Genomic DNA, 25901 nt, shown 5'->3' with positions numbered 1-25901 from the left:
TCTTGGTTGTTCAACACTTGTAAAATAATCAATGTGATAGATTACATCAATAAGAGAAAAAAACAAGAACTGTGTGATCCTCTCAATAGATGCCGAGAAAGCATTTGACAAAATATAGCATCCATTCCTGATTGAAACTTTTCAAAGTGTAGGGATATGGGGAACATTCCTCAATGTCATAAAAGCCATTTATGAAAAGCCCACAGTGAATATAATTCTCAAGGAGGAAAAACTGAGAGCCTGTCCCCTATGATCAGGAACACAACAGGAATGTCCACTCTCACCACTGTTATTCAACATAGTACTAGAAGCCTTAGCCTCGGCAATAAGACAACAAAAAGAAATAAAAGGCATTCAAATTAGCAAAGAAGAAGTCAAACTCTCCCTCTTCACACATGACATGGTGTGGTATATAGAAAACCCAAAAGGCTCCACCTCAAGATTGCTAGAACTCATACAGCAATTCAGCAATTTGGGAGGTTACAAAATCAATGGACAGAAATTAGTGGCATTTTTATGCACTAATAATGAGACTGAAGAAAGATAAATTAAGGAGTCAATCCCATTTACAATTGCACCCAAAATCATAAGATACCTAGGAATAAACATAACCAAAGAGGTAGGGACACCTGGGTGGCTCAGTGTTTAAGTGCCTGCCTTCAGCTAAGGGTGTGATCCTGGAGTCCTGGGATCGAGTCCCACATCAGGCTCCCTGTATGGGGCCTACTTCTCCATCTGCCTATGTCTGTGCCTCTGTGTGTGTGTGTGTCTCCCATGAATAAATAAATAAAATCTTTTAAAAAATAACCAAAGAAGTAAAGGATCTATACTCTAAAAACTACTGAACACTTATGAAAGAAATTGAGGAAGATGTAAAGAGATGGAAAAAGATTCCATGCTCATGGATTGGAAAAATAAATATTGTGAAAATGTCGATGCTACCCAGGGCAATTTTTATGTTCAATGCAATCCCTATCAAAATACAATGGACTTTCTTCACAGAGCTGGAACAAATAAAATTTGTGTGGAACGGGAAAAGACCCCAAATAGCAAAAGGTATGTTGAAAATGGAAACCAATACTGGGGGCATCACAATGACTGACTTCAAGCTGTATTACAAAGCTGTGATGATCAAGACAAGATGGTACTGGCACAAAAACAGACCCATAGATCAATGGAACAGTATAAAGAATCCAGAAATTGGCCCTCAACTCTATAGTCAACTCATCTTCGACAAAGTAGGAAAGAATATCCACTGGAGAAAGTATAGTTTCTTCAATAAATGGTGTTGGGAAAACTGGACAGCCACATGCAGAAGAATGAAACTAGACCATTTTCTTCCACCATACACAAAGATAAACTCAAAATGGTTGAAATGTGAAAGATCTAAATGTGAGACAAGAATCCATCAGAATCCTAGAGGAGAACACAGGCAACACCCTTTTTAAACTTGGCCACAGCAACTTCTTGCAAGATACATCTATGAAGGCAAGGGAAGCAAAAGCAAAAATGAACTATTGGGACTTCATCAAGATAAAAAGCTTCTGCACAGCAAAGGAAAGAATCAATAAAACTAAACGACAACCTACAGAATGGGGGAAGATATTTACAAATTACATATCAGATAAAGGACTAGTTTCCAAGATCTATAAAGTAGTTGTCAAACAACACCCAAGAAACAATCCAGTCATGAAATGGGCAGAAGACAATAACAGACATTTCTCCAAAGAAGACTTACACGTGGCCAACAAGCACATGAGAAAATGCTCCTCATCACTTGCTATCAGGGAAACACAAATAAAAGTCACAATAAGATACCACCTCACCCCAGTGAGAATGGCTAAAATTAACAAGACAGAAACAACAAATGTTGGAGAGGATGTGGAGAAAGGGGAACCCTTTTACACTGTTGGTGGGAATGCAAACTGGTACAGCCCCCCTGTAAAACAGTGTGGAGGTCCCTCAAGAAGTAAAAAATAATAAAGCTACCCTATGACCCAGCAATTGCACTACTGGGTATTTTCCCCAAAGATACTGATGTAGTGCAACCTAGGACACCTGCACCTCAATGTTCATAGTGACAATGTCCACAATAGCTAAACTGTAGAAGGATGTCATTTGGCAGATGAATGGATAAAGAAGATGTGTTCTATATATACAATGGAATATTACTCAGCCATCAGAAAGGACGAATATCCACCATTTGCTTCAACATGGATGGAACTGGAGGGTATCATGCAGAGTGAAATAAGTCAACTGGAGAAGGAAATTGTCATATGTTTTCACTCATGTTTGGAATATAAGAAATAGTGAAAGGGATTATAAGGAAAAGGAGAGAAACTGAGTGGGGAAAAATTAGAGAGGAAGACAAACTATGAGACATTGCTAACTCTGGGAAACAAACAAAGGGTTGTAGAAGGAGAGGTAGGTGGGGATATGGAGTAACTGGGTGACAGGCACTAAGGAGGGCACTTGATGGGACAAGTACTGGGTGTTTTACTATACGTTGGCAAATTGAATTTAAATTAAAAATTTAAAATAAATAAATAAACTCAAAATAAGAAAACAAATCTTATACCACACACAAGAATTAACTTTTAAAATGGATTAAATATTTGAATGTAAAACTTGAAACTGTAATGTTTCTATAAGAAAATAAGGTGGTAAGCTTTTAGACATAAGTCTTGGCCATGACTTTTTGGATTTGACTCTAGAGGCTAGGGCAATAAAAGCAAAAAATAAACAAGTTAGGACTACTTCAAACTAAAAACAAAGATAAAAACAAAAACAAAACAAACAGAATTTCTGCACAGTGAAGGAAACCATCAACAAAATGAAAAAGCAAACTTTTGATTGGGAGGAGGTATTTGCATATATCTGATAAGGGATTAATATTCAAAATATGTAAAGAAGGGCATTTGGGTGGCTCAATCAGTAAGTGTCTGACTCTTGTTTTTGGCTCAGGTCATGATCTCTTGGGTTGTAGATATCGAGCTCTATGTCAGGCTCCAGGGGAGTCTGCCTGAAGATTCTTTCCCTCTGCCCCTCCCTCCACTCCTCTCTCTCTCTCTCTCTCTCTCTCTCGTAAAGAAATGAATAAAAAAAAATTTAAAATATATAAAGAACTCATACATCTCAATAGCAAAAATAAAAGTCTAAAAATGGGCAAGGGATCTGAACATTTTTTTTTCCCAAACAGACATACAGATGGCTAACAAAACAATGCTCAATATCACTAATCATCAGTGAAATGCTAATCAAAATCACAATGAGATATCACCTCACACCTGTTAGGATGGATATTATGAAAAATATAAGAAATAATAAGTGTTGAGAAGGATGTGGAGAAAAGAGAACATTTGTGCAGTGTTGGTAGGAATGTATATTGGTGTGGCCACTACAGAAAATAATATGGTATCTCCTCAAAAAAATTAAAAGAAAAAACAACCTATGTGATCCCAGCAATTCCATTTCTCAGTATTTATTCAAAGAAAACAAAAGCACAAATTTGAAAAGGCATAAGCATCCTTATTTTATTATTTGATTACAGCATTATTTACAGTTGCCAAAATATAGAAGCAATCTAAGGGTCCATCAATGGATAAATGAACACACACACACATACACACACACAGTGGAATACTATTTAGTTTGAAAAGAAAATACAATCTTGCCATTCACAGCAACATGAATAAAACATAAGGGTATTATGCTAAGTGAAATAAATCAGACAGACAAATACAATTGCCCTATGATTTCACTTACATGTGGAATCTTAAAAACAAAAGAAATGAACAAGCAAAGCCAAACAAAACTGATCGATACAGAGAACATATTGGTGGGTGCCAAGGGGGGAGAAGGATTTGGATGGGGAAAGTGGGTGAAAGGGATTAAGGAATACAAACTTCAATTATAAAATAAATAAATCATGGGGATGTAATGTATAGCATGGTGACTATAGTCAGTAATATTGTATTGCATACTTGAAAGCTGCTAGGAGAGTATATCTTAAAAGTTCTCTTCATAAGAAAAAAAACTGTAACTTTGTAAGCCTACATATGGTAACTAGATGTATTGTGATGATCACTTTTAAGTATATATATATCTTTATATAGATATATATATACAATCTTTGTGTTACATACCTAAACCTAATATGATGCAATATTTTAATCATAGCTAAAAAAAAAAAGAACTATACTAAAATTCTACCAGGGGACACAACTTGAAACTGTGAATCATTTTTATATTTCTGTGTAAAATCATTTACCCTCTGTGAACCTCATTCCCTCAATGCTTCATAGAATAATGTTTAGCATTCAACAAATTAACAAGTGAGAAACTTATCTGTGAACTTTCATGTTCTATATTCATTATTGTAGTATCATTTATTGAGTGTCATTTGTCAGCACTACATTTGAGAATATTAGGTAATATCTCACTCAATTTTTATAATGAATTTACAAAGTAAATGTTATTATACTTACTGTACAAATGAAAAAAAGCCTCAACACAGGATTATTATATGTCCATAGTAACATAGCTAACAGATAAATACTACATTCTTTTTATTCATAAGTAATAGATATGATATGAATACTAGGTCTTGTTGAGGACAAATTCATGTGATCTCATTGTTGGTGACTGATTTGCTCATTGTCCTTTCCAATTCTGACAGGTACCAATGGACCAATCTATCTCACAGAATTCTCCTGTTGTAATATATTTTTAATCTGTGTATTGTCTTTACAAAAATCAATACACTTTCATAAGGCATTTGGAAATGTGATGAATTTTAAAATAGTTGTATTTCATTATGAAAAGAAAAAATCCTCATGTAAGTGGGGGGGTAGATAAAAAAGTTCTAGAAACACATTAGATTATAAATGGAACACAAGGAATCTGCTGAGAGGAATTCACTTTGCTTACAAAGAAGAACTGTACTTGGTATAAAGATGATTTCCCGAAGCAGTCAGTGGATGCCAACGGAAAAGACTAAAAGATACTCACTCAGTGGGAAGACCATCTCCATTTATTTTACTCATACAAAGCCATTGATATTTTTTTTTAAACTCCTTTTTCTATTTTTAGTTAGCATCCAGTCAGGAAGCTGACATTTTACTTGGTGTTCTGTTTCCTCTTAGAAATTCAAGGCCATAGGAAATGCCATGACTAACCACATGAAAACAGGACCCAGAGTTGACAATAAGGTTTAGTTGGTGTTACCTCATTTATAATGATCCAGTGACAGTCAAAAGCAACCAAATTCGTCTCCACAACCTGAAATAGAAGAGAAACCGTCCATCAGTCAGCATTAACAGTGAAAACCAAACCAAACCAAACCAACGTACTTGCAAAGGGCCGAATAAATCCGTATCACATGTTAGAAAGATCTGTTAATAAATTAAAGATGGAAAACTGTTAGCAGAGCACTGTAGAAGCATTTGTGTTCAATGTGTAGATGCACTGTAGACTTGCTAATTAAGTTTGAAAGTAAAATTCATCAAAAGCCTAGAAAAACAGGTTTCTACTAAAAATATATATATTCTACTACAATGTGATTTAACCAGGAGTGTAGGTCAAGTCACATTTCCTATTCCAAATAAACTTTGAGGGATCCCTGGGTGGCGCAGCGGTTTAGCGCCTGCCTTTGGCCCAGGGCACGATCCTGGAGACCCAGGATCAAATCCCACGTCAGGCTCCCGGTGCATGGAGCCTGCTTCTCCCTCTGCCTGTGTCTCTGCCTCTCTCTCTCTCTCACTGTGTGCCTATCATAAATAAATAAAAATTAAAAAAAAATTAAAAAAAAAAACAAATAAACTTTGATGGCTTTCTATTATCTATCCAAGTATGTATCCCTCCACAATCTGACTCTAACTTAACTTTCTTATCTTCTGCTATTTCTCTGTGTATGTATGCTGCTATTTTCTTAAAGTAAACTGCTCTATGTCCTGAAAAGCTTTGTGCTGTGTTCTCTAAGAACCAAGTGTAAAATTATCTGAATGTAAAAACTAACAGCAATAGACATTATATTAATATTAAGTTAAGGATGGATAACTTCAGTAGCTTTTAGCTTGCTAATACCATAAGCACAAATAATTTATGTAAAAGGAAAAGCAAACAATATATAGGTATTGATCTTGATTAACTGAATAAATTGATTCTAAATGATTCTTGGCTTGGACTAAAAAAGTAAGCTGGGGCTCCACATGTGTGTGGAGCAGGTGTGTGTGTGTGTGTGTGTGTGTGTGTGTGTAATGGAGGTAGTTTTTGTATCACTTCCCATTCTATCCAATCTTATACATATTTTATTTTTTTAATTTTTTTTCTTATACATATTTTAAAGTATATTCTTGTGATTCATGCCATGGGGCATATAGGCACTTAACGGGTGAGACTGTTTTATCAAGGATTATTCTGATATTTTCAGCAATAATGCCTAAAGATTGGGTTTTAAATGAAGATGCTTTCTAATAACTATCAAGGAGTTGTTATAATATAGTCATTGTATTTTGCTGGTTATTCTTTGTCAAACTGAGAAATGACTGTTGAAAGATGCACTGAAACATGAGAAATACAATTGGAAATATGTTTCTTGTATGATTCAATGTTTTCTGAATGGATACAGTTATTTTCAGAATCTTTGTTTTTTCCTTTAATTTTGGTATAACTTTTGTACTATTTCAATATGCATTGCATTGGTCCCTATGACTTTATTGAAGTGTATAGATAATACATTATCATAGGAGTGAAGGTATGTTATTTATTTTTAAGTTATATCATTGTCATTTTCTGAAATACATATAGTTTTCATTTACATGGGAAACTATGTAGAAAGTATGACTGGCAGTTTTCAGTTTTAAAAATCACTTTATTCCATTAATGACAGCACTTATCTCTAATTTTATGATTATATTTTTTAAATCACCTTAGACCAATCATCACTGAAATTACTAGCAATAAAAAGTGCTAGAAAATAAGCAGGAACTCCATAAAAATTTAGGGAAACACAAACCAGAGACTCTGATATAAGGAAAGTAGTTCGTCAGATAAAATAGAGAGTAGTATGTTTTTTTTTTTAAAAAGTCCATGACTAAAAAAAAGCATGACCAAAATAAGAAAACATCAAGAATTCAAAGAGAAATGAAAGCCAAGGTATAGATCAAAAGAAGTACTGGAAAAAAAAAAAAAAAGTACTGAAGCAATATCAATAGTAGAGTGAGGAGATGACTCAGTTTAGTTTAAAATGTCTTCCTTTTGAAAATCTGTACTGTTTGGACAGATTAAGCAACACTGGGGCTATAAGAACTCTTCATTAACCTGTGGACATTTTTAAGTGAAAAGTTGTCTTATACAACAATATTTAAGGAAGAGGTAGAAAGTAAAGGTTACAATGGTGACTTACTGATAATTTGTCTATACCATTAGTCCTATTCATCTTTCGCACTCTGACCTGAAATAAACTTTGAGGCAACAGCATGAAACAATATAGAGGTACAGGTTCAGTCTTGTGTTTCAGTGGAGGAGACAGGCAAATATCTCATCTAAGGCCAGGGTTCTACCAAGAATACCACCCTCTTTTAGGAGGCTTAGGGTCACCAGGTCTTCTTTCACTCTTGTCCTTAATTTCACTCATCAGTGTGAATACATAAGACATTTTACAGCACAAATTGGAAACAAGGAAAAAGATTATTAGTATATTACTTCAGATAAAGAAATAAATCATTTACTACAATAGCCTGAGTTCATACTTCTTGATACATCACATTTTGGGCCTACTTGTGGGATTAATTTATCCTATTTTATCTAATGTAATGTATTTTTATTAATCTTAGCTATGCACCTTTTTCTAACCTTAATACATTTTAATAAACAGCTCAGAGTAATTTTAAATCCTGTGATTTTTATAAAGGCATAGTTTCAAGACTATGCAATATTTGTTGGCCTTTTGATAAATGTTGAATATTCAGGACTTTTTTTTATGAGCCTAGTTTTTTTTGGAAAAGGAAAACAAATTATACTAGAAAGTTACTTAAGGATGAAAAGGTCAATAGGTCTGTCCCATTAATTACATACCAAAATATGTAAACACAACTAAAATCCTTGTATTAAAATGACACCATGTTATAAAGAAACTTTGAAACATTTTTATCGCTATATTGTACACAAAATGTTAATGCTTTCATTCATCATCTAAGGAATGGTCCACTGAAGGAGGACTATATTTTCCTTATATTTTACATCTTCATGCATAAACAATGTGCTGGCATGACTTCTCTGATTTTTTAATAATTGAATGTTACTAAAAGTAAGTGATGTGAAAAAGCCACTAATTAAAAAGGTAGCTGATATCTATAATGGAAGGAGCATTTAGTAAGGGGCATAAAAATGATAAGCAGTTCAATAGTCTAGATTGTGGAAACCTGGTAGGCTTTGAGTTCTTTAACTTAAATGACCGGAATAGATACACAGTACAGATAAAATAAAATCTACTACTATATCTATACTATATACAGTGTGTGTGTTTGTGTGTGTATATATATATTATATCTATTTATCTATATGGAGATATATAAATATAAGATAAGACATTTAAATATAAGATAGAGGGATCCCTGGGTGGCGCAGCGGTTTAGCGCCTGCCTTTGGCCCAGGGCGCGATCCTGGAGACCCGGGATCGAATCCCACATCGGGCTCCCGGTGCATGGAGCCTGCTTCTCCCTCTGCCTGTGTCTCTGCCTCTCTCTCTCTCTCTCTGTGACTATCATAAATAAATAAAAACTTTTTAAAAAAATAAATAAATAAAAGATAGAAATGAATATATATATCTATATGGAAAGATAGATGATAGATAGATAGATAGATATCTCCTTCAGAAAGGTAAAATTACAGCAGAGTTAAAAAATAGAAAGGAGTGATAATTTGGTTTAAGCTTTTCACATGTGATCTCATTGAGCTAACATATAATGAACATTCTTAGGAGAGACCTATTTGAATAAAAAAAGAATAAAAAATTTGGTTTAAGCTTTTCACATGTGATCTCATTGAGCTAACATATAATGAACATTCTTAGGAGAGACCTATTTGAATAAAAAAAGAAATTCTCAGCTATCTATGTGGGTAACAAAAGCAAACTAGCTACTGCAAAGCCAAATCAATTCATCTGATACTTTTTCTATTTTTTAGTAACATTAATCATTTTCCACTTGATACACCTCAGCCTCAGTAATGCTGCATCAGGTAGGAGAATTACTAACTTGAAGGACTAAATTATCTCTGGATAAAGGATTAAGAAATGACGCTAAGATATTCTAGAATTTTTTAAAACCTTTATATTTATTTCCAGAATTATGTTAGAAGTCAAAGAGGGAAAATTGTTTCCTTTCGCCATCTTCCTTACCTAAATATCTCATCTCCTTTTTCAGCAGTAAACATATTTGAAGCCAATGAAAAAGATTAAGCAATTGATTGATTTCTTTCCTTTTTTCACTGGGGCCCTATTTTATATCTGAGAACATCACTGTAATAGTTGTGTGTTCTCATCTACAGATTCTTATAAATGTCTAGCAAGTTAGTAAACACTAATTGTATCTTTAACCCAAAATTTCAAAAAAAAATTTAGATTGCTATGGAACATTGAGGATCCTAGAAATAACATATATTCTATTACCATAATGATAAGAAACATTTCTCAAAAGATCATATTATGCTGGAGCTATTAAGTCAGCATTATCTTTGGGCAACTCAGCAAGGAAAAACTAATCCAATGGGGACTTTTGTATGTTTGGTAATCAAAATAACAGAAAGGAAATATGGATTTCCCTTTGTAATCTGTTCCTCCTCTTCTTCTTACCCCATACTCCTCTCATCGTTATACATGTGTATACTAATAATGTAAAGGAGTATGGTATACCTTCATATAGAGTTGCTTCAACATTTAAATGAAGTAACATAGTTATAACAAATGAGACTACCCTGCCTCCCAAGAAGCTGAGCTTATTTTAAGGGAATTGAACGAAAAAGGGGGAAAAAATCAAGCCCTGTCAGGAAGACAAGCGATGAGTAAGGACAGACCATCTGTCACTGGCAGGAACTTTAGAACTTCTGAATCTTTAGAAAAGCCTGACAATTTATCACCATGTCTTCCATCATTTATCCTCAAATCTTTAGATGTGCTAAATATAAGACAATCGGAAGCAGAGAAATTGCCAGAGCATGTATCTCACTGGTAATAAATGTGGAACAGTTCCTACGAGCACAGAGGACAATTTAATTGACTAAACAATAACAGCAACATGCTGTTTTTCACTCAACCTTGTGGCTTAACTAAATTAAAGTTGTTCCCTTTGCAGGATGCACTAAATATTGCACGTTTATGCAAAGGGTTCCAGTCCTCCATGCATCTGTAGCGGCGAGGATATCAGGTGCTTATTTCCTGTTCCTGTCTATTCCAAACTGTAAGGTGTAAACATGCTGAAACAAGAGGCCAGAGGAATATTAAAGAGCTACTCCTTTCCTGGCTCCTTGTCTATAGCAATACTATAGTTTCTATCAGTATTTCTAGAACTATGTTCTGTGGGATACTACTTCCACTAAAATTCATAAGCATAAGCATAAAATTCTATAGCAAATAGATTTAGAAATGCTAGGTAACCAAATTAAATAGATGTCATTACTGTATCACTCCTCAAAACTTTGAGAAGGCTAATATAAATATTGAAATACAATTAACATAAAATTCATATTATTTTTTTAAAAGATTTTATTTATTTATTCATAGAGACACAGAGAGAGAGAGAGAGGCAGAGACACAGGCAGAGGGAGAAGCAGGCTCCACGCAGGGAGCCTGACATGGGACTCAATCCAAGGTCTCCAGGATCACGCCCTGGGCTCTGGCGGCTCTAAACCGCTGCACCACCGGGGCTGCCCTAAAATTCATATTAATAGGTAATACTGGTTTTATTTATTTATTTATTTATTTATTTATAAATATTTTATTTATTTATTCATGAGAGACACACACACACACAGAGGCAGAGACACAGGGGGCGAAGCAGGCTCCCTGTGGGGAGCCTGGTGTGGGACTCTATCCCAGGACCCTGGGATCATGCCTTGGGCCGAAAGCAGATGCTCAACTCTTGAGCCACCCAGGCATCCCACTGTTTTTATTTATTAATATTTGGGGACATATGGCTTCACTCTATGATCATGAGCTCTAAAGTAAAAGAGTCAATGCCTCCATTTCCTTACAGTGTGACTTTGAGCAAATTAACCCTACAAGCTTCCGTTTCCTCAATTGTTACTAGGATTAATGCCAGTGCCTACATAATAAAAATCATAGTGAAGATTAAATGCAACAATGACAAACTCTCAATAAATACTAGCTCTTCCGTTGTAATTAATATGCTTTATGGAGTTGCAGGAGAAGATATTTGGAATGTGGCATATTCCACAAGTACCTGTGGAATTAGTACTTTTGGGGAAGTGTAGACTAGAATCAATTTAGCCACACATTCCTAAGAGTTTCCAAAATTTTATTGAAGCAGGAAGAATGTTCTAATTTTAAAATCATGGTCTTAAAATAATCCTATGGAGAGAGTGATTAACAGAGGACGTTTTCCATAAAACAATAACAAATACAAAAACAAAAGTTGAATTACCATATTTTCTGTAAAATTCAAATGCATATGTAATCGTTTTGGCTAAATAGTGATACTCGCTCTTTACTCCTTTTAGCTTTTTTCCCCCTTTCTAATTAATTAAAAGAAAAGAAACCAAAATAAACCATTATACTCTCCTCCAATAAAGTATAGAAAGGGAATATACTGTGTATAGTTTATAGCAAGTAGTAGATTTTTTAGTAAGAGATCATTGGATTTACAGTCCAAACCCCACATTCAATGTTCTGAGTGTCACATATGACTAAACGCACTGCCACAAAGTTCTGTTTAAAAAATGCAAACATACTAATGCTTCAAAATGTAAAGGTACAAAATATCAGTCTTCTTAAGGTACCGTCAACCTGAAATTCATTTCCATTACTTGTAAAAAAATTTTTAAGATAAGCGCTTTTTCATTTTTCTTCTCACTGGAACTGCCAAAGCACAAGTACAAGGAGATGTTAGACTGTTATTTGCATAGATTCCATTTTTAAATCCCAAATATATCCAGCAGATGGCATCAGTAAACCCTCGAGCTGATACTGGGCAACATGGGGATATTCTGAAATGACTGCCTTGTTTGCATTTCCCCTTGAGCCCAGCATGGGTCCTCAACTCTCTTCTGTTCTTATCCAAGCAGCTACTATCTGCCATCCCACTCTGTGCCTTTTGCTTTAGAATCTCTGCTCTGATCTTCCAGCTGGAAGACCACAAATACGTTTTCATCCAAATCCTCTTTCCATTACTGCCAAAGTTATTTCATAAACGGATATGCTAGAATTATTGTTACTGCTGTGCAGTTGGGTCTTCCCACACCCCCTGGGAGATGGAAATATGCCACTGCTGAGATGTGGCCAAAAGTATGGTACCTGCTAGGCTTCTTAATGTGGAAAGATGGGAGCGCGCACATATACACGAAATAGAGAATCTGCATGCGACATATACCCACCTTCCTGTGTCCTAAATTACTGAACAGAGATTGAAAATGATTAAAAGTGAACTCATGATTTCAATACTTTGACGGATGAGGATATAAATAAGGATTTGACATTTATTTCCAGTGCAGAGGACCACTGTATAACTGTTTTAATTCTTTCTGAATTCTTGCTTGCATTGGGGTTCTTTTAGATTACTGCTGTGGTGCTTAAAGAGTACTTCTCTCGAAAGAATTAGGAAAAGCATTGTTGTTGAGAGACTGTTAGTCAACCTTTGGCACAAGAGAATTGCATTAAAATATTTTTCTGATTTTGTTATTTAATAGCTAAATGATTCTTGACAGAGCAAATTAATTCCTAAGCATAACTGGCAAACAAATAAATACAAGTTCTTGCTTGGATTTTGATATGGATTTAAAATGATGATTTGGGGGGCACACTGGCTCTTAATTGCTAGGACTTACGAAATAAGGCTTTCTTGTTATCTTGAAGCAAATAAAGGGGGGAAAAGCTTCTTAGAGAAAAGTCTATTGATCACATCAAAATGCAACATACAAGCTTTTCACCACTGTGAACTTCCATGCTTTGTTTTGTTCCCTCCCACCTCGCCTCCCCCCTTTAGTTTCTTTTGATCTCCTCTGTATCTTCTCTCTTTGACAAAGCGTTTCTCAAAACTCAGACTGAAGTAAATGTCAAATCCTTTCCCAACTCTTACCTCTCTAAGCCCAGGAAGCATGTCCCCAAGCTCGTGCTCATCTAGCATGTTGAACAAACCTGTATCCAAACTTAAATCACACTTGGTTATGTAACTGACTGTGAGAACTGTGTTGTGTTTTATATTTCCCTCTTGGTTAACCTGACTGGCTTTCTTGCTGGTCCTTCCAGTCCAGCGCTGGCTTTTGTCCTTGCAGTGGGAGAGATGTACAGAGACACATAGCCCTTTGCATTTCTTGTGGGACTCGGCAAAAATATCACTTCCTCAGGAATGACTTCTATAATCACCCACTCTTGCACCACCGATGCACTTACCCCACGCAAGGCCAACACACACACGCACACCACACTGACACACACTCACACTTATTTACTGCCTCTTTCCATGCACTAGGAATATAAACTTCACAATGCTAAGAATTTCAGTTTGATTATTGGTCTACATTCTTAGAATAATCAGTGATACATAGTAAGGTTTCAGTAAAATTTGTTGTCAGGCACAAGGCAGATTTTCACTAAATGCTGTTTGTAGGAAAAAAGACAACTCTATAGCCCCAACTCCTGTTTAGATATCTATGGATGTCATTATCTCAACTGGGACAAAACCATTTGATAAACTTGTATTGGAAAGAAGTCACAGGGTGGGATTTAATTTTTAAAAAATAAATAAATAACTAGAAAATTACTCTATTCACATTTTCTCAAATGAAGAGATCTTCATTATTTATGTGGTAATGAAGTATAGAATTACCATATTCAAAATATCTAAAGTCAAAAACCTCAGAATTTTGAAGTTATATGATATTAGAAGAAAACATAAAATTTGAGTAACTGAGCTTGAGTTCAAATGCCAGATCTCCTTACTGATATTCGGATATATTACTTGCCTTGAATCTCACTTTCCTGGTTATGGGAATAATGCTTTTTTCTCAGATAGTGAGGTCTAAATAGATGAATGTCTCTAAAGCACCTAAGACATTGCAAGTACTCAAAATTACTAACCTCTTTCTTTTGTAAACCTTTTTAGCCTTCACTCAGGTTACTGCAGTACTTTTGACAATAACTCATAAATGACTGAGTATATTTTTCAATTCAGCAAAGACTTGTTGAATGCTATTTATAGCATATATAAATAATAAAAGCTAATATTTGTTGAGTGCTTATTATGTGCTGGGCACCAAGTGCTTTTACATTATACAATAACTTATCTAATGTTCACTATATCCTTATGATGTAAGTACTACATTTATGTCCACCTTACATGAGCATAAACTGAAGCAACTCACCCAAATCATAGAGCTGGGTGTGGAAGCCAGAATCAATAACTAGTAAACAAATTCCCTACATAATGTTTTCATAGCCTTCGTCCAAGTTTCAGAAACCATTATGCTTTTTTCAGAATTAAACTGAATATTGTACATTGCATGATACACATTGTTTTACATATTTAAACTCAATTGTATAACTTTTTTCTATCTACTGTTCACCTTTGAAAGAGTATTAGCCATAGAAAATTTTGAAAAATGCAGGCAATTTTACCCACCGTTCTGCTCCATGATCTTTGCCTTCAAGTGGTATGAGAAAATTTGTTTTTCTTTTAGTCAGTCTTAATTCCCATATTCTATTTTAGCTATTGCTTAATCAAAGAAACAATTATCTGTTCCTATGATCTCTCCATAACAGAACTTTTGATTATCATTGCAGTATAAAGGGTCCAAAGCTTCTAGAAGAGAAAATGTACAATGATTCTCATTGTGGCAATAAAGCCATCAGGCATCTAATTTCTGCAGTTAGTCAGTTAATCAGCTTTCTACCGTTCGTTATATAACTTGGCCATATTTTGGGTTTTTGATAGCTCATCATTGATGACGCCAACATGGATACTATTATTACTCATTAAAAGACATTCTTAGTTCAATATGTATGTTATCTTTGGCCTCTTCTAATATTTCAGAGGTACTCTGCTTTCTAGAATATCAAGAGTGATATAAAATGTTGATGATTCTAAACTCAAAATACTTCTCAGGGGAGAAAAAGTATTAAAAAATAAAGTCTTATTAGTTTTGATACACAAAGTACCCGAAAGAAAAATAAAGAGAGGCAAAATGTGAGTTTCCATGGCCACAATCCTAAATTGTTTGGGTCATTCTCAAGACATTGTAGCTCATTGGAGGTATGATCCTTGAATATTTTACAGAATCAAAACAAGACCTTCAAGCTTTCTGGAGTTTCTAAATTTCTTTCATAAAAACTATACCTTGTGGCCTACTATAAAAAAATGTTTTCAATGGTGTTGGACTTGACAGCATGGATACTTTCCAGAATTTCAAGCAATTGACTCTCCCGTCTGTGCTTTTTCACTATGGTGAAATATAAACCATCTTTTTCTTACCACTGACAAATCACCTTATGGTGTTAGAACTGTGTTTAGTAACAAAATGTCAGTTGAAACTGAGGCACCAACTGTTAACTGCTCAAACAAAATGTCATTTGTAGAAAAGAATTACAGAGTTTGACAAAGGAACCTATGCTATGATCACAGAATGCAAAAATCTTCAAAATGATCTGACACATTTTATAATTTTCATTTATCTTAAGCCTTTCGATAAATTATTTTTTAATTTTTTGAATTTTGTTTACATGTATGCTTATCTGTCTGTGTTTATAATTGCACAACTTCTACAAAATGACGAGTGTTACCCCACATGTCACTTGCATTGTTCCACCTTTCCTATAAATGGATTACACAAATGTATTATTTAGCATCACTGAAAAATTTATGGCTTCCAACCCCTACTGGACACTTAATTATAACTAGAGATTCTTCTATCTATATACCCAGTCAGTTTTGCTCCTCCCCATTCCCCATGGCAGCAAAGAATTCAGCCTCAGCCAGCTCCACTAGCCCATTTCCTTAACAACTTCACAAGTAACTTTTCTCCTATTTAAATAAATAATGGATAAAGAGGTCAACAGGTAGAAATGGTTTCAAGCCCTCTCAAGTTCCTGACCCTCTAATATTAACAATTAAGCAAAAAAAAAAAAATCTGAATAACAACTAATATTTGGGAGGGGTGTATTACCTATTAGAAATGATGGTAAACATTTTAATGCCCTTCATCATCTAGGTCTTATATTAACCCTTTTAAGGTAGGTGCTATTATTTTTCCCGTTTTACAAATGAATAAACACAACTTCACTCCTCCCCTCTCTTGACAGTAAAATAGACACTCTTCCTCCAAAGGAGACTAATCATTTCAATAGAGCTCTAGATCCCTTTCTCCCTTTCTCCTTAGGGAATCTGCAACAACAGTTATTTACATACTTGGTAAATATGTAACACATGACTTCTCAAATGACTTTTATTTTTTTTTAATTTTTTTTATTTTTTCAAATGACTTTTACAGACCATCTTGTCAAATACCACCTATGATTGCTTTCTCTTTTTTTACTCCTCCCATTTATGTGCTGATCATTCCGGCTTCTGTCCTCAACTCCTTCTCCTTTTTATTTGTCCAGCCTCTAGGTATCATTTTGGCACAATTACCCTGGTTATTTCTAAGAGATCTTCCATAATCACTACACCACTTTCACCATAAACTTGTCTTAAAATGTGGATCTGAACCACTATCACAGATCATATGTATTTATGTTTTAATTTTTTTTTTAATTTGGCCGAATTCTTTACCATACTAAGAGCTACTTGAGGCAGGAATGGTGTTTTACCTATTTTATATTCCCAACAACTAACTCTAGACCTGATTCATAATAGACATTAAACAAGTATTGCGAACTGGATCTAAACTATTCTGTTAGAAGGCTACTTTGCCCCATAAGGTTACTGTAGATGTTAGAAGATTACTTTGCCCCTGTTCCTCTGTCCAAGTGAATTTCCCTGCAACTGCAGGGGAAAGGACTTTTCCAGCATATTGACCTATGCCACCTGAAGAGTTTGTATCCCTTTTCTTTTCTGCCTGAGGACTTTTTTCCAGGATATTCGGCCACATAAAATCATAACCTAGAAGTAGGATATGTTAACAGCTTTGGAGGTCAACTCTCAACCAATGTGGATGGGAAGTAATGATTAATGCTCCTGTTTCTCCACCTCCAGTCGGGGGTGACTCTGAGGTATATTCCAAACACACTTTCTCAGAAGGTTCCCTACAGGATCGAGCCTCATTTGCCCAAATTTTAATCCATTCCTGATAATACGGTCTTGATTGGCTTTTCTCTTTACTCTCTCTCATGTTTACCACTTTCTCACTTGGACTTTTTGGGACCAATTCCCTCATAAATCATCTGCACCCAAGTACTTTTCTCAGGATCTATACCAGTAACTCAAACTCAGTCAGCCTTCCTACATAAAACACACAATTTACTATACATGAATAGAGAAGAGTTGCTATAGTTAAATGAAATTCTTGAGAAGTAGAAAAATTGTTGAGACATTAAAATTATTCACAATCTGTCCATAGGAGTTGTCTTCCTATAATAGACTGCTGAGAACTCTCATAATCCTAAAAAGCTTTGATGTCACTGTGTACAGTGTATTTGGGAAGTCTTCACATAGGTAATTCTCAATTTTAGTGATTATTAGAATCACCTGGAGGACATTTTAAACATATTGCTGGGTCCACTCCAATAGTTTCTGATTTAGAAGTTCTGGCATGGAATTTGAGAATTTGCATTTCTAACAAGTTCCCAGTTGGTGCCTGTGCTGCAGGTTTAGTGAATCATTTTGAGATCCACTGTTTTACAAAAAAGCCCTGGTCAGGGACTGACTGTGATGACTTGACGTTAATTCTATATCCATTCAATTACTTTGACAAAACCATTCAAGCTTTTTGACCACCTGAAATATACTAGACACAGCACTAGGACAGAAGGTGCTTCACTGAGCAAGACTGACTTGGTCTTTCTTCTAACTGAGCTTTCAGTCTAGCTCCACTGTAGACTATTAGGAATAGGAAAAGTGTAAGAGAGCTGCCAGTCCACAGGTGATATTCCTTCACAAATAACCAAGGACAAGCACCATTCCATAAGAGGAAAGACAAAATCCTTGTTTCAGAAAGAATACGGTCGTGTTAAGCTTATTGTTTAAAAATTGCTTCTTATTTGAAGCAAACTTTTTTACATAAATTAAAGTGTCGCTATTTATATCTCAATCATATCTGCACAAATCATAAACAAATTATTTCAATCACACATATTTTCTGTTTGGAGTGATGGATTATTATTTATAAGGATTGCATTTTGGGGAATGATCATCATAAACATTACTTTGATTCTACTACCATGTTTGTTTATTTTTCAATCTGCAAGTGACAAAATCAGCCTTGAATAAAGGCTACCAATTATATCTTGAAATACATAATTGAATTTGCCTGTTCATTATTTCCTATATGCCATTCCAAGTTCAACAGCAAGAATCAGTTCTGCTATGTTGTTAAATAAATTACGTATCAAGGCTTGATTTAGCTACCTCCAATTAGATAAAAAGAAAAGAAAAAGTTTATACATATATATATAACATATATATATGTAATATATATTCTAAAGATTACTGTAGGTATTTCACTCTTCAGTTCATTTCTCTTTTAAGAATTGAATTTTTATTAGGAATTATAAAATGAGACTAAGGTGTGTTTCTGTCATTAAAGTGAGGCCATAAATGCTATGTGGTATATTTGCATTTCATAATTCAAAAGGTGGCTTAGAGATATTTGTCAGGACTTTCTTGGTCCATTTTAAAGAGTTATATACTGATTTCAAATCTTCCATATGGCTCATAGTTTACTTAAGTACTTAGCACTGTTTCACAACATTGGTTCATATTTAGCATAATTTCATAGTTTACTCAGGTCAGAATATAAAAAGGAAGACAGCAAAGATGGATCTATTAGGTAATAATTCCTTGGACTCTTTCAGACCCAAAGACTTATGCACTAACAGCTATAATTCTGAAGGCCACCTGTTTTCCTCCCTAGAGAAATTTGAAAACAGTCATAAATCAGGCTGGTTGACAAGCTTCAAAAGCCTTTCTCCCAAGATGACAGAAGTATGAGAAGACTTTCTTTAAGAATATTCTGGTAGTACTTACTCTTGCAAGAATTAAAGACAGAGACATAGTTGAAATAAATTTCATTCTCTGATCTGATCACAGACATTGAAATTGAGTTTTTTTTTCTCTTACTGCTTTATTTTGTTTCTTTTCTTTTGCATATTTATTGGTATAACACAGACTTACTGGTATGACACTTTAGTGTACCCCTTACCGTCTAATGGAGTAAAGCATGTAGTAGTTTAGCATGCTTGTTCTTATAAACACATTTCCCTGACTTGCAGTATGATTCACAGTGAGGTTAACTCAGGATATTTTTCATAACACTAGAAAATTTCTGTTTCCAGATCTACTCATCCCTTGTCTTTTTTTTTTTTTTTTTTTTTTAAGATTTTATTTATTTGGCAGAGAAAGAGAAAGAGAGCATAAGCAGGGGAGTGTCAGAGGGAGAGGGAAAAGCAGGTTCCCCGCTGAGGAGGTAACCCAATTTGGGGCTCAGTCCCAGGACCCTGGGGTCATGACCTGAGCCAAAGGCAGACACTTAACCTACTGAGCCACCCAGGTGCTTCCCCTTGTCTTTTAGGTACAAAATTGAGAAAATCAAAAAGATACATTGACTTGAATATTACATTGTACGTTCTAAACAATTCACATGAATGTTTATCATTCAAGTTTCTAATTTAATAATTTAAAAGACAATGTATTTATTAGAGAAGGCCATCTTCATTCTTAAAGGTTTGACCTGTAATATTTTTTTTTTTTGTTTTAAGTTCTTTAACTGAGTCATGAAATTATCTTCAAATGGTTTTTTCAGTGGTTAGTTGTCTCGTTTTGTTAGAGAGAGAAAAAAAATGCTAATAAGATTATGAATTCAACTCCTGTGTAAGTAAATTACTATTCCTTTCTTCCAAAATTGTGGTTTTATCCATAGGAGACTAGTCCCAACAAAAAGAACTCAATATTATACCATAATCATTGAGTTTTTGTTTGTTTTCCTAAGTAGGCTGCACCCTGGGGCTTGGCTCATGACACTGAGATCAAGACCTAAACTGAGATCAAGAGTCAAATGCTTAACCCAGTGAGCCACCCAGCCATCCCCATTACTGAGTTTTCAAATGGAGAATGTAAAGAGCAGAAACTTGATGTGATAGAGAGGTATTGCAAAAGGAGGAAAAGAATACTGAAGAGTCATACAGGAATGGGTCAAAGACCTTTGAAGTATAATGAACCATTTCTCAATGGTATTTTGCAGAATATAGTAGAGAGAAATCTTTTTTGAAATATTATTGATAAATAAAATATACTTAAAATTAATTTTGAATAAATGGAAAGCTGAGATTGATATCTTATGCAAATATTTTCATAAATTTTGACTCAAAGAATTGCAGCATTGTAGATTTGGTTTAGACAACAGTTTTGGACACACAGAAAATAGCCAAATCTGGATGTGACAAAAAGAAAAATCTAAATAATGCTTTTACAATTATTTTTTGAATAACATTTAGAGATGAGAGACTGAAGACTTATAACAACTACTGTGTGTAATTTATTATTTGTAAAAACATTTATAATTATATATAAATAAAATTTATATATCATTTAAAAATCATCACATATGCTTAGTTGTATTAGATAAATCAATCTTTCTAATTATAAAGACCCTAGTAAAAGAATCTCTCTTAACATTCTAGAAGTAGGTATGCAGGCAAAGAGGAACAGAGCTTGCTATCCAGCTAAGTTTCTAGTGTACACAGTGGAAAGAAGCAGATAAGCAGTAATTCTTATCAACTGATTCCTTAACAGGGCTGAATTCTCTCGGTATGTTTTTGTCATAGAATAATGCCATTAAATTATTGTAAAGATTCTATTCAGTTGAAAAATTTATTCTTAAAAAGAAGAATAAAGAATTTCAATTTAAAAATGATATACTCTTATTTTTCTATTTTTCTTAAATTTTAGCATATATATATGTAGTTAAAAACACAGTTAACTAATTTTATTTGAAATTTTTGATATTTGTAATTATACCCTATCATTCTCAGAGCTAATACAATCTAAGATTAATTTCCAGGTATTCTTCAAATTATTTTCAATTTTTCTTATGTGCCTTAATAAAAATCACTTAATAAAAATTATTAATTTGCAAAAAATCTGAATCATATTGCATTTTAAAATTTTACTTTCTTTTACTTAAACTTACTTTGTGATAAGAGGTCTCTGCAAATACAAAGGAAATAATTACGCCAAAATCTCAAAATATCCAATGAGAATTGTGATTAAAACAATAACAGAAAAGAGAAAAAAATAGGTCAAAGGATGATCTAACTTAATAGGAAACTGGGTCATTCCTTTAAATAATGATTTTTTTTTTCTGTTCTAATATTATTTGTAAAAGTTCATGCCACTGGGAAAATTCATCTCTTTAGCTCTGAATATGATTTAAGAAAGCTAAAATAAAGCATTTCAAAAAAAATGTTCTTGAAAGCCAAGGAAAAAACATTTTTGGGGGGTTGAAAGTTGGGTATTATTTGAAACTTGGAACATGCCAAATATTTATGGTTTGAAATTCAAATTATGATTGAAATTATCAGATGGTTCACCAAAATGTCAAGGGCCATCCAATATGCCAAATTTCTGAATGGAGTTGAGGAGACAATAAACTTTGAATAAAGAATAAGTGTCTCCTTGAAAGCTGAATTAAATCCTCTTTATTAAGTCAGTGACTATTCCAATTTATAGAAATCAATAGTGGCTCTTGAGTTGTGTTTAATAAACTATAGGGGTCTATATTAAATTCTAAAAATATCAAGAATATAAACAAAAAAATCTGTGTAAAGACACTAGAGTTTGTTGTTGTTTTAATAAAAGCAAAGCAAACACTGCTAGACTATTTCCTTTCTTAAGACATTTTATTTGGGGAACAAAGTATAACAAGAAAAAAAGAATGAAACCACCAAACTCCTTAAACTATTCAAGTTTATAATACAAAAGATAGATGGAAAAAGGCAATTCTGCAAATTTGAAATTTAATTATTGTAAATATGCTCATCTAAAGAGCGCAACAAAATCAGCACCAGGACTGGTGTCACTCTCAGAGTTCAAAGTGAAAAATATATCACTACATGAGGAGGCAAGCAAATTGTTCCATTGCAGGCTTTCTATTTCATTAATCATTTCCAAAAGCCTCTGCTCTTCAGCAGCCAATACTGGAGATATTTACATAGGATTTAAATATTGTCAATAAATGGTGATATTGAAAACTTCCAAATAAGAAGTTTCAGATCTAAACATGATGGTAATGTCCTGTATGCTATCTATATTTTACTTTCTGTAACTAAATTGGGAAAAAAATGCAGCAGAAGCAACAAGATCTTAGACTAAAATTTTTCTTTAAGAGACATATATACACACACACACAAATATATGATACATATATATCTTAAAAGAAATATATATGGACAATGGATATATGTGTGGTTTGGTTAAATACTGAACAAAAAGTAAAGTGATTCAGTGGAAGTGCATCTATTGAATAAACAAACAGAGACTCTCTGGAGTCAGTAAAAAAAAGGTCACATGGCCATATTATGTAATACTGAATAGGGATTTAATTACAAATATGTTAAAACCATTTAGGGAGGGGAAGGGGTAATTTTGTGTGAGATAATTGTATATTAGCTAAATTCTTATCTTTCTTCTTAGCTCATCAATAGATAGTGCCTATATCTGAAAAACCAGGGGAAGTCATGTAAAAATGTTATTTAAAAATATTTGGAAAATAGAAGTAGCTAAAACAAAAACAAACAAACAAAAAAACCCCAAAACAAACAAACAAACAAACAAAAAGGTTAAAGGCATTCTCTATAGAGTGGGAGGAGAGAGGAGGGAGGAATGGGGAAGCAACTCCTGTTTTTCATTATTAGTTTTATAAATACATAAAAAAAATATTGAGTACATATAAATGTCTGACAAATATAAAATTTATTTTTAAAAACTGGGTGCATATTCTTTGATCACACTATTATAAAAGGCAACAAATTTTTTTAAATGATCCATGAAAATTAGCTAAGCAAAGTATTTTCTAATTATTTTTTGTTAAAATATGCTCAAAAATCATATTAAAGTGTAATTAATAGTTGCAATTTTAAAGTGTGTTATCTTTTCAAAGTACCATACTTCATGTTGACATTATCAATCTTAAATATATCCTTCGTATTATAAAAGTAAAGCATTATCAGTTCCTCTGTTGCTGACCTTGCCATGTCTCTGTAGATTAAAAAAATCACTTTGAGTGTCCGTAGTCAATTAAAACTGTGATATCCTATAGAGAATGTTTATTATTTTCTTGCTGCTTTTATTATCTTCTTTGGGAACAATGACATTCCCCATAGTAGATCAAAGATCTTTGGGAAACGACTCTTCTATCATAGGAGACCCTTTTGAAATTCACAGCAACCAAATGACAAAAACATTTCTTACCACGGAGAGGGCTTTAACAAGAAAGCAAAACAAAGGCACTTTTGAAATTTCCCCTTGAAATCTCCTTCTACCTCTATACGGGGACTTTGATTCAACATAAATACAGAGCCATATGAAAATCCACTGAAGTCAAATAGGACAGACCAATCAAATGCACCTTTTCTTCAGACATGCTTTATTTACCCTATTATCTATTAATATTTCTTTAATACGAAGTTGAATGAAACTGGATTATTCAAAGTAAAATTGTGTTTTTTCTGACACATCACTGTATCTGCAAACAAGTACCTAAGAGATTTGATATTCCTAGGAATTTGTTTAACACTAGGGACTTCAGAGATTTTATGAAAATTTACCTGTGAGATTTTCTTTGAGAGATAATAAGGCTAAAGTGGTTGAATCCTGCTGGCTGCAGAGAGGAACAGAATTATCACTTACATGAGGAAAGATAATGCATATCCACAGTTAAAGCCAAAAGAAGTAGGGACTTCAAACGCTTGGCTGAATGTACAAGGACACAGTCAGTAAACAGACCACTTAAGTGAAGCTGAGAGATACTGTTCACTACCATCCCTTAACTGTTACAGTGTTGAACTGCATGAATAGCCAGAGCCAAGTAGAACCATTCCAAGTCATTTATGGGGCACCTAAAATGTGCTGGGCTGATTTCACCACTCTACCATTCTTTTTTTTTTTTTTTAAGATTTTATTTATTTATATGAGAGAGAGAGCGAGAGCGCGCAAGCAGGGGGACCGGCAGAGTCAGAGGGAGAGGGAGAGGGAGAAGCAGGCTTCCCCATTGAGCAAGGGAGCCTGACTCCAGGCTTGATCCCAGGATGCTGGGATCATAATCTGAACTGGAGGCCGACGGTTAACCAACTGAGCCACCCAGGTGTCCAACCTTTCTCATTCCTGACTAAATGTTTCTTTTTAATAGTGTCTCCCACCTGGAATATTTTTAAACCTTTTTTCTCCTGCCCAAGGCATGACCCTTTTTCTTTCAATAAATGTCTATGTTGAACCTGGGCATATTTTTTAAAGGAGCAATAACTGGGACTTAAGTCTTCCCTTCCCAACCCAGTTATTGCTCCTTTAAAAAATATGCCCAGGTGACTGTTGGGCACCATTCATTTAGGTGCTTATTATATATATCTAGGAATTTCTGCTTATGTTTTATAGGGTAAGTGATATAGTGGAAACTCCCTGGACTTAAAAAGCAGTTTGATTTTAAATTTCACCCCATTGCCTTATAATCTAATCAATTTGAACAAATTCTCGGCATTGCTAAGACTAATGTCTCCTTATTTATAAATTGGGAATAATGCCAACTTCCCTGAGCAGTTACATGGATTAATTGACATAATTTATGTCTCCTGCCCCGCTCAGTGCCTGGCACATGATCGTATGAGACAAATGTTTGGTGCCTTTCAATTCCTGGCTGGATTATAAAATCCTGGAGGACAGGGAATTGCCTTACTTTATACCCTGTGCAGAGTCTGGCAGTAATTAAGTACATTGCAGACACTTACTAACTACTTGTTTGAATGAACGTATCAGCTGGGTGCCATGAGGAATCCCTAATGGGCTCTCTATTGAGTGCTCTCAGCAACTACAGGGACTCTCTAGATGTATTAGAACAAATCCATCACAAGGGAAACACCTATTGATTAAGGGTCAGTACTATCATTTTTCAGTATGGAGGAAAACATGTTTATGTCCTTAAAAGGGGCAATAAAATCATTATTTTGACCCCATGATACATTGTTTAGTAATATGTTCAATTTATAAACTTGACAGACACAGATCTGTCAAGGGAAGAACAAAACTGTAACCAAAATGTGAAAACGTTTTGCAAGGTCAGAGTTTCTCCTGTATTAATAATCCCTGAATGGAGCACCTCATTACCCACTTTCCTTTGGTAAATCAGAAATCTGTGGAAATTAAGATATTATGCATCTATATAGCTACATGTGGCAACTAACTTTCAGGAATTCATTGTTCTTTATATAAGACCAATTTACCCTATTATCCTCATTTCCCATTTTGGTTTAA

General features: G+C 34.2%; 1 protein-coding gene across 3 annotated transcripts in view; it reads right to left on the bottom strand.

Moving 5' to 3' along the window:
* GRID2 (glutamate ionotropic receptor delta type subunit 2) overlaps positions 1–25901 on the bottom strand; it is a 1464312-nt gene that overhangs the window by 580150 nt on the left and 858261 nt on the right. For all 3 annotated transcript variants that reach the window (XM_077882884.1, XM_077882885.1, XM_077882883.1), the window contains exon 5: positions 5227–5280. In XM_077882884.1, coding sequence (XP_077739010.1) covers positions 5227–5280 — 54 coding nt within the window. The remainder of the gene's footprint in view (positions 1–5226; positions 5281–25901) is intronic.

This window comes from Canis aureus, chromosome 33 (assembly GCF_053574225.1).
Source record: "Canis aureus isolate CA01 chromosome 33, VMU_Caureus_v.1.0, whole genome shotgun sequence".
NCBI lineage: Eukaryota > Metazoa > Chordata > Mammalia > Carnivora > Canidae > Canis > Canis aureus.
This window is presented reverse-complemented; position numbering and strand designations above follow the sequence as displayed.